This window comes from Habropoda laboriosa, unplaced genomic scaffold, assembly GCF_001263275.1.
Source record: "Habropoda laboriosa isolate 0110345459 unplaced genomic scaffold, ASM126327v1 scaffold84, whole genome shotgun sequence".
NCBI lineage: Eukaryota > Metazoa > Arthropoda > Insecta > Hymenoptera > Apidae > Habropoda > Habropoda laboriosa.
Genome location: NW_017100202.1, coordinates 1,902,588 through 1,915,806, shown reverse-complemented (window position 1 = coordinate 1,915,806; position 13,219 = coordinate 1,902,588). Strand labels below are relative to the sequence as shown.

At 40.7% G+C, this 13,219-nt stretch overlaps 1 protein-coding gene across 1 annotated transcript in view; it reads left to right on the top strand.

Annotated features, from left to right (window-relative positions):
• Nucleotides 1-13,219, top strand: part of LOC108570452 (glutamate receptor ionotropic, NMDA 2B-like) — a 151,778-nt gene that overhangs the window by 110,982 nt on the left and 27,577 nt on the right. The window contains 1 exon segment of the mRNA XM_017932314.1: nucleotides 2,175-2,404. Within this exon segment, the coding sequence (XP_017787803.1) occupies nucleotides 2,175-2,404 (230 nt within the window).

Here is a 13,219-nt window from a genome sequence, read left to right as displayed (position 1 = left end):
TTTAAAGAAGGATTCGACGGCCAGCGAAACGATTCGGTTCTTCGTTAAATAAATTCGGCTCGGTCGAGAGAGAAGGGGATCAACGAGGCAACGATACAGCCAATAGTTTGTCCGCTTTTAATTCGCATCGACGAGTTCACGGTGCTTTATCGGTTTCCTACTGACTTTTACAACTGATCGATGAGTATCGTAACTGTGAGCGGAGGCATTCGTACGCTTTGCTGTTTAATTAATCGCGGTGGATGTTACTGATGAATTTTTGCCAACGATTTAAAGAATTCATTCGGTCCATGAGTCTTTCTTGCGTAACTTTCGAACGGAGAGAATTGATTTTTGCGCTCTCGAAAAGTTTTTTAGGTTTCTGTGATTGAAACGTATTTCTGTGAGAAAATTACGAGATAAATTGACTTTGCGTGCTGTTACTGTGCTTGTTTCGCGTCTGAACGACCAATGGGAAAATATTTTCGTTCGGATTAAATAAAATAGTATCGATTGACCCGTGTCAAGAGGACACACAAATAACTGTGACAAATATTTGTTCGTATGATACTTTCCTTCTCTGTTTTAACGAGCCGATCGAAGCCTGTCAAAAATTCCCGTAATTCCTACAATGAGGAGGATGTGTATTACAAGGATTACCGATAAATTTTCGTAAATCGCGTTAAATCAGCTTTCTAAGATTGATCGTGTTTTATCGTTGGAAAACAAAATGGAGAACGCGTAGCCAGGAAAATGGGGCAACTTGAAGTGAAACTTCGTAATTAAATCAGAGGAGGATTTCGAACCCTTAGAACGTCATTAATTCTCCGCGTGATCCTTATTTTCGCGCGACGAAATACGATAATGGCGGAACTTACGCGTTATACAGCTTTCATCGTTTGCAGGATTTCAGGGGAAAACATGTCCAATTCGTTGCCTCTTACGTAAACATAATTACTCAATTTAAGAATAATTCACAGAAATTGTAATTACACGATTCGAATAAACTTGATGTACTGAAAAATTGTAAAAACGATTCACCTGAGAATAAGTAAAAATTTTCTAGAATATTAGACGATACTGCAAAATACACTATTTTGGAGGCGAAATTCGTACCAAAAAAAAAAAGAAGAAACAGAAAATCGATAGCGTACAGATTTTCTTTTTAATACCTATAACACAGGCTTCGCTTTTTATTTAGTTCGTCCGTGTTTCTCGATGCGGTCGAAACTACAGAGAAATTCACCGTCGCGATATCTGGTTTCTGTGCAGTTGAAAAAAAAGGAGCAAATTAAAAACGATTTTCGCACCGACGGGTTGCAGCGAACATCACGTCGCTCTGTGACCGCGCTTTAAATCCAGTTTCCATAACTCTCCTGTGCTCATTTCTTACGGCAGAAAAACTAAAAACAGAGAAGAAAATCGCTCCACTGACGGGAAATAACCTGCGACCAACTAATTCCCACCTTTTCTCTTTTTCCTGTAATTAGTTGCATTACGGCAATAAACAGCTGTATTATTCACCGTTCTTTAAACCGCCTTTTCTTCCGCATTTATCAGAAGTAAATCCGAAAGAAAATGTTCCACATTCCTTTTTCTCTCTCCAAGGGGTAATCACGAAGCCGCTGATAAAGTGGCGAAAGTTTTTTCTAAAAGAAAAAGAAAAATCTAATCCAAGCTTTTCATTCTCCTCTTTCGTCAAACAAGAAATATCAAATTAAGCTTCCTGGAAATGTTCAAGTGTATGCACTGCTGGTAAAAAGTTTCAATTAGCACAAGAACGAAGAGAAAACATTAGCAGCTTGAAATTAATGTGAAAAAAATTCAATGATAAAAGAACAACTGTTCCCTAGATAATTTACGTCTGAATTCCGATAACCACCTACACAAGTACATTCCATTCCATATTACCTTTAATTTCATTCATTCCTCGTTCAATTGCTGCAAATTTTCCCGAGTAAAAGAATTACACCGTTTCCACCTGTCTAAAAAAAGGAAATAAATAAATTCACTTGCAATAAATGGTTAATTAGACGCCGAAAATGTGTGCTTGACAGGCAAGAACGGAGAAAAAATGGGCGCGATATTAACTGGAGAATATTGAAGGCCACGATAAACCCGTATTACGGGTCGCTTATCGAAAGGAACAAACCGACCGTCGATTTATCAATTTTTCCTCTCATTTGTGCCAACAGATCGGCGTCTGGAAATCGTGGGAGAAGGAGGGTTTGGACATCAAGGACATCGTCTGGCCAGGAAATACCCATACGCCTCCTCAAGGGGTGCCGGAGAAATTTTATTTGAAAATAACCTTCCTGGAGGAGCCACCCTACATCAATCTCGCGCCCCCGGATCCTGTGAGCGGAAAATGCCTGGTGGATCGTGGCGTTCACTGCCGTGTGGCCAAGGATTCCGACATGGTCGAGTAAGTCGAACAAATTTTCCTGGGCTCTCGTCGTCGGAATGTTTGCCGGTCGATGGAACTCTACCGTATCTCGCTAGTCAGTAGCGCTAAACAATCTTGAGAAAGAAACTGACGTTCCATCTCCTACACTCGCTGTCTGTTTTCTCCTCCCTTTAACCGTGACCACTTCGGTCAGAAAGTTTTTACGAACTACTTGCTCGAACCCGAGCAGAAGTCGGCCTCTCTCTTCCTCGTTCTTCGTGTAATTGGAGAGAGAAACGTAGGAAGAAGCGGGAGATTTTATTTTTCTCTTGATTACATCGACCTGGAAGAGGGATTTTGAAGAAGGTGGAAATGGGGTGATTTAGGTTGAATATGGTTCACTTGGAAATTTTTAGGTTGTCGTGTTTCATTGTTGTGAAATTATATTTCGAGGCGGAGAAAGAATATTAGAAAATTGAGAGAATAAGTGATCGGTAGGATCTTAATTTTAGAGAAGAAGTGTATTACTTCTTGCTACATAACTGACGGGAAAAGATTACATCTGTTTGTGCTGGAATACGGGCGATCGCAATGCCGATAAATATTTGATAGCTGTGAGATAAAATGGAGGTTAGTGGGAAGACGACAATTTCATCCCTTTAATCGACAATAATGTCTTCGTCGAAGCGTTTAATGCTTCTTAAATGATACATTCATGAGACGGAATTAATGGCGCTAGTATATCGCAGGATGCAAGGATTATTAGGATTATAGTAAACTATAAAGCTCCCTTTCGAGGGAATAAACAGCAGTTTATCTGCTTTCCCAAAAGGCTAACTTGTTCGTACGGAAAATGCTTCCCGTTGGGCTCGTTCGCAACGTGTTTAGGACCGTTAGCCGTTACACGCGAACTCGACGGTTTTTCTCAGCCACACGCTCGGGGGATTCCTTTCATGAAGTCGCGCTTTAATTATGCACCGAGTTCCATCAGATCCGAACTAGCCACGCGAACTTCCTACCAATGATCTAAATTGGCCTACCGGTTCGCGAAATGTGCAACAAGCATGAGTTTTTCGAAGTCGAAGTCTCTGGAAAATTTTCAATTGAATGTTTTAGGAAATATAACAACGTCAAAATTGACGATTTTTATTATTATTAAATACTTCAGACAGTGTTCGCAAATGGAAGTTTCGTTAAAAGAGAAAAAGTTATTCGACTCAATGCTCGATGTGTGCAAAAGAAAATGAAAGTGTCAAGAATTCAACCCATAACGATATTTTTCTATAATTTAATATTGCAACGTGTCTTTTTAATTTTAAGTCCTTGTTAATGTAGCGTTAATCCATAAAGACAGTTTCCGACAGAAAAAGTTATTCGACTCAATGCTCAATATGCGCAAAAGAAAATTGAAGTGTCAAGAATTGAACCCATTCCAACCCAAATAGATATCTTTCTATAATTCAATATTTTAAACTGCCTCTCTAATTTCAATTCGATATTAATCCCGTTAATTTTCGAATTTCCTGTTAATCCATAAATTACGTATCCCCAAAATTTCGCCAATTCCCGCGAATTTCACTAAGAATTTCACTCGTGCATTCGCTAATCAGTTGTTACAACCGCAATACAATCGTTCATCCCGAAGGCAACACCAATTAACACTCGCCGAAGCGAGACATCCTGAAATTTCAGTATACTCGTGTTGCTCGTCCATCTAAACGTGTTCCGCAGTTAGCGCTAATCAGAGTTTTCCGCTCTGTCGGCGGCGAAACCGGGACGCGCAAATGGAATCGCGAGACACGGGCCGCGAATATAATCCGGAAGGCGCAACTTCATAGTTCGCGACGTGAAATTTCGCGAGTGAAATTGAATTTCGGCTATGAACCGTGCCGCGCCACTCCTGCCATTATCCGTTAGTCTTTTTTATTTCATCGTTCTCGACGCCGTTCCCAACCCGCCGTTATTCCGTTCACGATGTTTCCCAACCTTCTCGATTAACGCTCCGGCGAGATACTCCGACTGTTTATAGGTACGGCTCGACTAACGCGGTTTACGTGCAACCAAGAAACGAATTAGAGGTTGCTGTTTGACACTCGAAGGGTAGATTTCGATGCTTGTGCCGCGCGACGGTGCGAAGTTAAGCGGACTCGAAGAGGAGAGCGAGGCGTTTGCAAAGTTTAGTTACGTATTGTAGGAACGGGAATTTCGTGGGAATGTTTATAGCCAGCGACTGAGTTTCGAAGATTTGAGGCGGCAGAGGAGAATGTTTGAGATTAGGGTGTGAAAGAATTGTCGTTTGTTCCTTTCCGTTTATTTGCATTGTCACGTGCCAAAAGTAACGGTTTGCAATATAAGGTGTTACACTTTATTCCTTTTTAAACTTGCAATTTTTTGAAGGATTAATTATATTTCGAAATTAATTTGAACGTTTAAGATTGAACATTTCATTTGATTGCTGCTAACCGTCCTTTTAATAATGTTACCCTAAAATGATTCGCATAATTGTTAGTTAAAACAGATTTGAGATTTGGAAAAATGTTCTTCACCGATGCATTCCATTAACCTAAACTAATTTCCCCTAGCTCCCACCTAAAATAAATTCCTCCAGTTCTAACCTCAAATATTTTCCTCTAATTCCCTTTAATTTCCCTTTTCAAAATCAACGTTAGCCAATCTTCAAAAAATTCCTCCATCAACTAACTAAAATCTTCTAGCTTCTGATCCAAAGCTTCCAAATAGAATGAAAAAATGATATCAAACGTGGCAGCCACGGACTTCAATTTCCAACCTTGACAACTAACGATTACTCCAATTTCGCGCGAACGTTCATGTAACACACCATAAACGGTCGTAATTGGACAAGTCTCTGGAATGTAATCAAAGTAGCGATGACAAGAGAGTGGATAATACGTCGAAGCGACACTCCGGCACAATGATTAGAAGGAATTCGCCTGGTAAGGTCGCCGAGGCGGATAATGAGTCCGCTTCGGTGGTTGCACAGCGCGCGAGAGAACTGGAAAATCGTTGGAACCGTGAATATGATCGAGTTCGGAAGCAACGCTCGAGAGATAGTAACCAGTTGGCAACGGGGAACGGTTTCAGAAAATTGAAATTCCTTTAGCGGAAGAATGCGGCCGGCGTGCGTGAGTCTGGAAGGAAATTCAAGGCGCGGGGATTAAGCGCCGATCGATTTTCCACGCGAGCTGTCTCAACGAGTTCTCGCGTGAAAATCTTACGACGTGTTTCATGTCGCGTGTGAAAGAAGTTCTCATCGAGGAATATCTGGAAGACGAGCGACGCGCCATTTAGGCAATTTCTCCTAGCTGACGAGTGCACTTTTCTTTCGATTCCGCTCGGCCAAGATTCGCTGAATCCTCGTTATGTGTTAGAGGAAGAATTGCTGAAGAAGGATTCTCTGTTCGATGATAATCTACGTTGCCTATGATATACTGGGTGTTCCTGGAAGTTGTTCGAAATGATTCTTTTCGGAGGTTTGAAATGAAGCTTAAGGTGGAGGATGATTTAATATCACGAGCGTAAATCTTTTGTTATCTAAGAGATTATGTTACAGTCGAAGGAGACAAGCACTAAATTACAGTCAACTACAATAAAACTTATAATATTGTGTAAAGCGGACGAAATAAAAATTCGAAACGAAGGGAAAGATTCGTGAGAAAAATCAATATTTTCGTTTAAATTATTTGCAAACAAACTAATTTGTCTAAGATACAATGCAGAAGAGATTATTATCTCCAAGTATTAAATTTGAAAAAAATTTCAATATTTCTGGGCAGAGTATTCATGTATTTCAAATCTGATTCAGTTTTCGTTTCATGGAACCTTTTTTGTAATTATTTCGAACGATCCGAGGAGATTCGGTCCAATAGGCGTGATTCTGGGCTCGTGAAAGCTATATGGTTAAGTTAGTGGAACCATAAACTTGGGTTTATGGAGGGCTTAGGGTTACCCTTGAAACTTTTAGTGTTGTTACTGCGAGAACATTGATGATAGTGTGACGTCATGTATTAAAGGAGTAATAGACGGTAATAAAGTGCATAATTCAAGTGAAGTTTATTAGTTTAATACAAGAGACACCAGAGAATGTAAAAGAGAAGAGAATACAATGTAATGAAAAATATTTACTTCTTGATACTTCTTAAAATCTGCTCTCTCCTCGTAAGTCACACGTTAATAAATCAGAATACAAAAATAATTACACGAAATTAACATTTAAGAATATCTCGAAGCAATTTCTGCTTACACTTGCCCGTTCAATGAAACATTTTCCACTTATCCTTGTTCGACAAAAAACGAGCCATTTTGCACGGCAATCTACCGAGAACAATTACAGAGGGAAACACACCGCTCCGGGTATTCCGTTTTCTTTCGTCGACGTACAATTTCACCCTCGTCATCGAATACCAGCCGGGAGAATCGCGTTATTTCGCGTGGAGGACGGATAATTAGAGGGCGGAAGAGGAGGAAATTCGTGGCTCGCAGGAGATTACTTCTGTGCATAGCGTAATTAAAAATTCCGGTCTCCCGGCAAGCTTGTCTCGTGAAACATCCAGAAGAAAATAGACTCGTTTGGCAGTGGAAAAAAAGAGAAAGAAAAGAAAGGAAGAAAATATGGTGGAACTGCTCGAACGGCTCGCTCGTGGCTAGGTTTAGCGATGGAATCGCTGTAATTGAAAGATCAGAAGAGAAAGGGTGGAGAAGGTTGGAAATTGCCCGAGCTGCGGTTATCATTGCTACTATTCGCGTGTATTTACTCGAGGCTCGTGCACCGTGGCCAAACGAAAGCTCGTGATATTTAAACGTTTTTCAAATAAAAACACTGAAACAATCCCGCCCATCTGTCGATTCGAATCCGCGAATTTACGTTCTCAAATATTAGAAACCGTTCCTACATATTTCCCGATCTTTGCCAATTCGAGCTTTCGCGTATGATACCGAGCCTGTTTATTCTTCTGTGTTGGAGGAAATTGAAATTTCTGTCAATTCTTCCAGGTTTGTTAAATTTGCTCTGTTAATATTCTGTCGCTCGTGAAAAGACGTGAAACGCGTAACTTTAATACAAACCGCGGTACAAAAGGCAAGGTACATCTTCGGTAACCTAATTTTTACAAATCCTTGAGCAAACCGATGCGCAAGGTTTAAATTCGTTGCTCCATTTCGTCGAGAATTAAAATCCCTCGAGCAACTCTATCGATTATTTTACTGACCTTAATTTCGAATCATCCTGTACATTAATTTCGACGATTTTCAATACGTAAAGTGCTCGATAAACGTACGAAACATCGAAAACAGCAAATATTAAACGTCTCGTTGAATATTTACGCGTGTTTAGGACGAAGATCGAATTTTATTCCAGTAAGATTCGTACCATTCACGACTTGGCTTAAAAACAGAAGATACGCACCTCAAGGACTGAGCAATGAAAGAGAAACAGTTTAGCGATCAGGATGATTTTCCAGCAGCAGAGCTCCCAGCTTTTCCGTAGTTGCTTCGAGGCAATCGGTCGACTCTCATCGATCGTTACCGTCTCGTAAGAGGAAAATCGATTTCGCCACTGCTCTCTCTTAGTCTTTTTAGTACGTCTCCCCCCTGTGTGCGTAGCGGAGGGAAAAATAAAGATACGGGGAAACAGATTCGAGAAGGAGATAAGGTTAATGGTGGAACGGGTCGAGTCTTGGGGTTTTCAGCGACCTGGACCACGTTAAATCGATGCCGTTCGTCCTGAAAATGGACTCCTTGGTCGATCGCGATGGAAAGTGTTTCGAGAGGGATAAAGGCAGGGGAGGAAGTAATGTTTTCCTGGGGATCCTTTTATACGAATGCAAAAGAGTACACTTGTTCGTGGCGTTTGGAAAATGCCAAGAAGATTACTCTATTTGTAAGAGAATTTTCTCCAAAGAGATATTTGTAGGTTTAACTAACCGTACACTCTAGGCAAGCGAACAAACAAATTTATTCTACATTTTTTACAGGAAATTAACTTCTCGTCGGTTATACTACAATTTATCGGACAATTTTGCAATTTTTTCACGCAAAGAATGTTAATACAATTTAAATATGACATTCGAGTTTAACCCTTTGGTGACTCCGTTATTTTTTTCTCAAATTTGTCATTTATCCACCAGTCGAAAATCATAAATCAAAAATTTGTCATTTATCGACTAATCTTCCTTTCTCCAACGAATCCTAAATTGAGCTGAATTTTTGTTCGAGTACTCACGTGGGATATGCGCGTCACACTGGACACGAAAGGGTTAATGACGTTTGCAGGCTGTTTTTCATTAAGCTGATTCGATTTCACGAATACGTATTATTTAGGGCAAGTTCACGTTCACGAGCGGATGATTTTCAATACACTCGAAGCTCGATCTATTTATAAAAAGCCCACGCTCCATGTTCGAATTGTTCTAATATAAAAGCGCGCAGCTTCGTTCCCCGTCGTATTCCCGGCAGATGCGTCAGATGTCACATGCATCACTGCAACCACCGGCGGATTCAGAAGTAAAATTGAGTGGAGGAAAATACGCGAGCTGTCTCATTACGAGCTTTGCTGTAAATACAGAACGGATACAATTCGAAATTCAACTCTAGACCTTGAATTCTCCTACTGTCCTTTTTCCACCGTTAGGTTTCAATTTCCATCGTTGTGCGTAAAAAGCTCGCCCCAAATATGATTGGAATTTAATAGTTTCGAGAGGCAGGAAAATTCTCTTCTTTGATCTCCATTCCGTAGCGTACTCTTTTACTTCCGACACATTTTCTTCACGCTAAATACATTTGCATACTAATCTGTCTTTTTGAATTACAAAGAAATTAATACGTCGCTAGAAGAGAGAGAAGAGAAAATAATTTCTGAGAGTCGACTTTCGACCGGAAGAAATGCGAAATAAAATAATGATAAAAATTCCAGGGAAAATTCAGTTTCAATAAGAATGTAGCTGAATGGGGTAAAGGGGGATGATCCAAGAGGGTAAGGATAATACAATGCTTGGAAGTTCTAAATCGACCAGGTCTCGAGAGCACGTAGCTGATATCCGTGGATCTCTTGAATATAAATTCTTCGTTTTAAATCGAATTTTTAAGATTTCACACTCGGAAACATTTTACCCGCGCAAGAGTTGCACAGGCATTTTTCGTAAAATTCCCGGGCGGTAGGGGCGGCCACTTCAAAAGAAACCGCGTTATTCAAGCGGCCATTAAATTTCCTGTAAGCGTGGATCGCTCGAACGCCTCGTTTCATCGTGCCGTATTAATGTCTAAGGCCAGTGCATCCTCGAGGACTCGCAATTCCTTGGATATATTATACGGCCGATGTTTCTAGTTACCTTTTTCGCCGACGCGACGCTTCGAAATTGGGTCACCGAAACTCTTTCGCGATATCTCTCTATATATACATATACACACGTTGCTTTTATTTTCATCGATTCGCGTGCACGTTGCGGCACCTTAAAACGAATAAAATGTCTCGATAAAAGGGTCGGCACAGCTGAAAGGGCGTTTTAATTCAATAACAGATATATCTTACGTTAATGATATTAATAACACAAAGGACGGTGTGTATAACTCGATATCGCCGACTTAATGGCGTACTTCATTTTCACTGGTAACGACGCTGTCGCGATTTTTCCTCTATAATTTCCGCACAATTCACATACTCGTGTTTCCTTCTTTAGATTTCCTACGGAAACTTAATCAAGCCGTTTAATCGTTCGCGGAATAATTCCTGCGATAGACGAAGAAATTATTTCTACGTTGAAATTTATTCACCGTCTTCCTTGGTCCGATTAATTATCGATTCGGCTCGAATAAATTTGAAACTCACAGTCCTACACCGCTGTCTACTCTAGAAACATTGTTTCACAGATTAATCGTGACGTGGTGCTGTGTACATCGAGTAACATCGTGAAATTAGTCGTCGTTTAGACATTCACGTGACAGGTACAAGCTAAATTACACGTTACCTACCGAACGATACCTTCCGGCCGGAAGTATCTAACCGTTGTCAATCAAATTTCTTGCCCGGCCAAACCTCTCCCGCAAACGTTCCCAGTTTATGTCACTGCGGTACGAAGTTACATCGTGACGGACGACAAAGAGGAATTTCAATTAAAACGAGCCAGGTCGCTTTTCCCTCAACTTCATTCATCATCTCTGATGTAGACTGTTACAAACGGGCACTCATTAACGAACATTCTCGAACGCCGTTTCAAGCTAAGCATACGCAGTTCGAATACGGTGTATAGATATACATATACAGTCGAAACAATTGTTCCAATTGTCCACTTGTAATATGGTTCCGTCGAAAAGCTCGGACCGGAGAAGAGATACCGATATCATCCGGCATTACGATGATTTCCATAGCGACGAGTGGTCTGGCAAGGTTTTAATCCTCGCCACGGTGTTCTCGTCCGTATAATCCGTGAACTCGATTCGTGATAACGCCGTCGAGGGGATTCTGCCGCGTTTACACAGAGCGCGGCTTCAATTCACGGCCCTACGCCATTTCTAAATTCATGTTAATCCACGCGTGCGAACCGCGGTGGAGACGTGTCGCTGAAACGAATAGCTGGATCGATGGAACGACACGTGCCTTTTCTTCTGCCGACGATTAATGTTCGATCCCCTTCGACGGCTCCGACTGATCGTTCCTTTTGTGTTCCTGGATTTAGGGTGATCCTGTATTTTCGGGTGGTCTTTGGTAGCCGAGTACACTTCCGCTATTAAATTACGGAACAATCGCTGGAGTTGATTGCTGGGATGGGAAATTTATTAATTCGATAATTTATTGGGTGACGTCTGTGTGAACAGACAATAGAGTGAAATTTTAGGGAATGCGATATATTTTATTTTTCACGATAAACTTTCGCATTCAGATTCACAGCGTCAATTTCAACCCTTTGCTGTCCGAATAGTCCAGTTAGTCCGCACTCATTTTGTATAGCTTGCCTTTATTTCAATATTTCTCCGTAATATTAGTTATAAAATATTAAATTTCGGTGTAATATTGTAGTATCGGGGCCTCCATACCCAAAAATAGGAAACGTTGGCGGAAAAATAGTTGGCGTAGCGCGTAAAGCCTCGGCTTGCTAAGCCCGAAGGTCCCGGGTTTCGATTCCCGTTGGGTCCCTCGATATTCTTCCCTAGGTTCCTACACTATTAATGCATAAAAATGATTTCTTACCGTTTATAATTTACCATTCTATGATACCTGAAGGCAAAATTTCCTGTCGAGTGTGACTTTAAAGGGTTAAATTAAAGCTGGTGTCTCTTTTCGTAGGCTTGCCTTTTCTAAACTAAAGCGTTAAACGTTCAATATTATTTTCTCAATTTACTATCTCGAACAGTCTACCGAGAGAAGAATACGAAAGAAGAAATACAAAATATTTCCTACCACTTCTGCATTATTATTTGAATTTCTTACGGTTAATGACGAGAGGCAATTAATGAAAGTCCAACGTCGTGCAGAGCAGAGAAACTTCTTATTCCAGAAGAGAGATGTGGCATATTTTCGAAGGAGCTGCACTTAACTGTACAAATATGTAATTGAATGGTACTCGGGTATTTGTTAATGAAAATCCACCAAGTAAATAGAAGGAATCACGAAGGAATGAATAATCGCGAGGTACTTGAATATTCTTTCCATTTCGACGATTCAACATGCTCGATGTTTACTTCTCCCACACAAACAAGCCGCTTGCATGTAATTGAAGTTGCACGGTATTAACCGGGCAATGTTTACGAGGAAAAAGCTGCTTGAAGATACCAGAGAGCTACTTCACGCTAATATCCGTCGATAATGCGAGTAGGTATTTATCTTCGTTCAACACTGTAACTTGCTTCGTGTACCGAGAACAAGTTTCTCTGGTCCATTAATTGGTAAAGCGATCGCTATCGTGCGTGTGCTTAGGAAACCGATGAATTATTTCGCTGTTTCCAAGTGACAAGCACTTGATCGTACTGAGAAAACTAACAAACGAAACTGTTAAATAGCAATGGATGATAAAATTCGTTTTTATCTCAATAATGAATTAACGAGTAATTTATCACTTCGCAGTGTGAATAAATTACACTCCGTGGTTAACAATAATCCCAGAAGTATAGGTAAATGGATTTCTGGAGAATTGCTTGTACGCTCGTTTCCATGTAAATTCGGGAAAATTGTTACGAACCGATATTAATTAGCACCGCGCGGTAAGTGTCGAGGATAAACGATGAAAAAGTGACCGAAACTCAGGAGTATCGGGGAAAACGTACAGAGTTAATTAACGCGAGCATTGGATAGTTTTAAGTGGGTCACATACATTGCGGAGCAAAATCGTCCACCGAACGGAAAACAATTAACGTTTTTTTCCCCACCGTCCGGAATGCATCGTCGGAGATCACCGGAGGCGGCAAAGTGACCAAAGTAGTTTACGGGCGTAAGAAGATCGCGTTGCCTTGGTCCCAGCTGTTCAAGATTGAAGTTTCAGAGACGACACTCTTCCCGTATTTTGACGTTGCTGTCCGATGCAATTTACGGTGATGCGCCACGGCTTCTTCAGCTGGAAGCGATCAAAAAGAAGGATGGAACTAAGCAAACACCTTCGCGGAATTTTCGGGGTAGAAACGTCTACTCCCGATGAGAAAGTTTCGCTTGTTCGCCGAGGAGACTTTTAACGCTGTTTCTTTGAAACTTTCTGATGTGGAACGTTCAGAGTGTTTTCAGGATACAATGGGTATTTCGTTGACTCGTTATTTTCTACCTGTGTTAGAAAGATTTATTTATTTTTGTTTTTAAGGGTGCAAAGTTTTCTACTTTTTATTGTAACATTAATTGGTTGAAATTTTGATAAATGA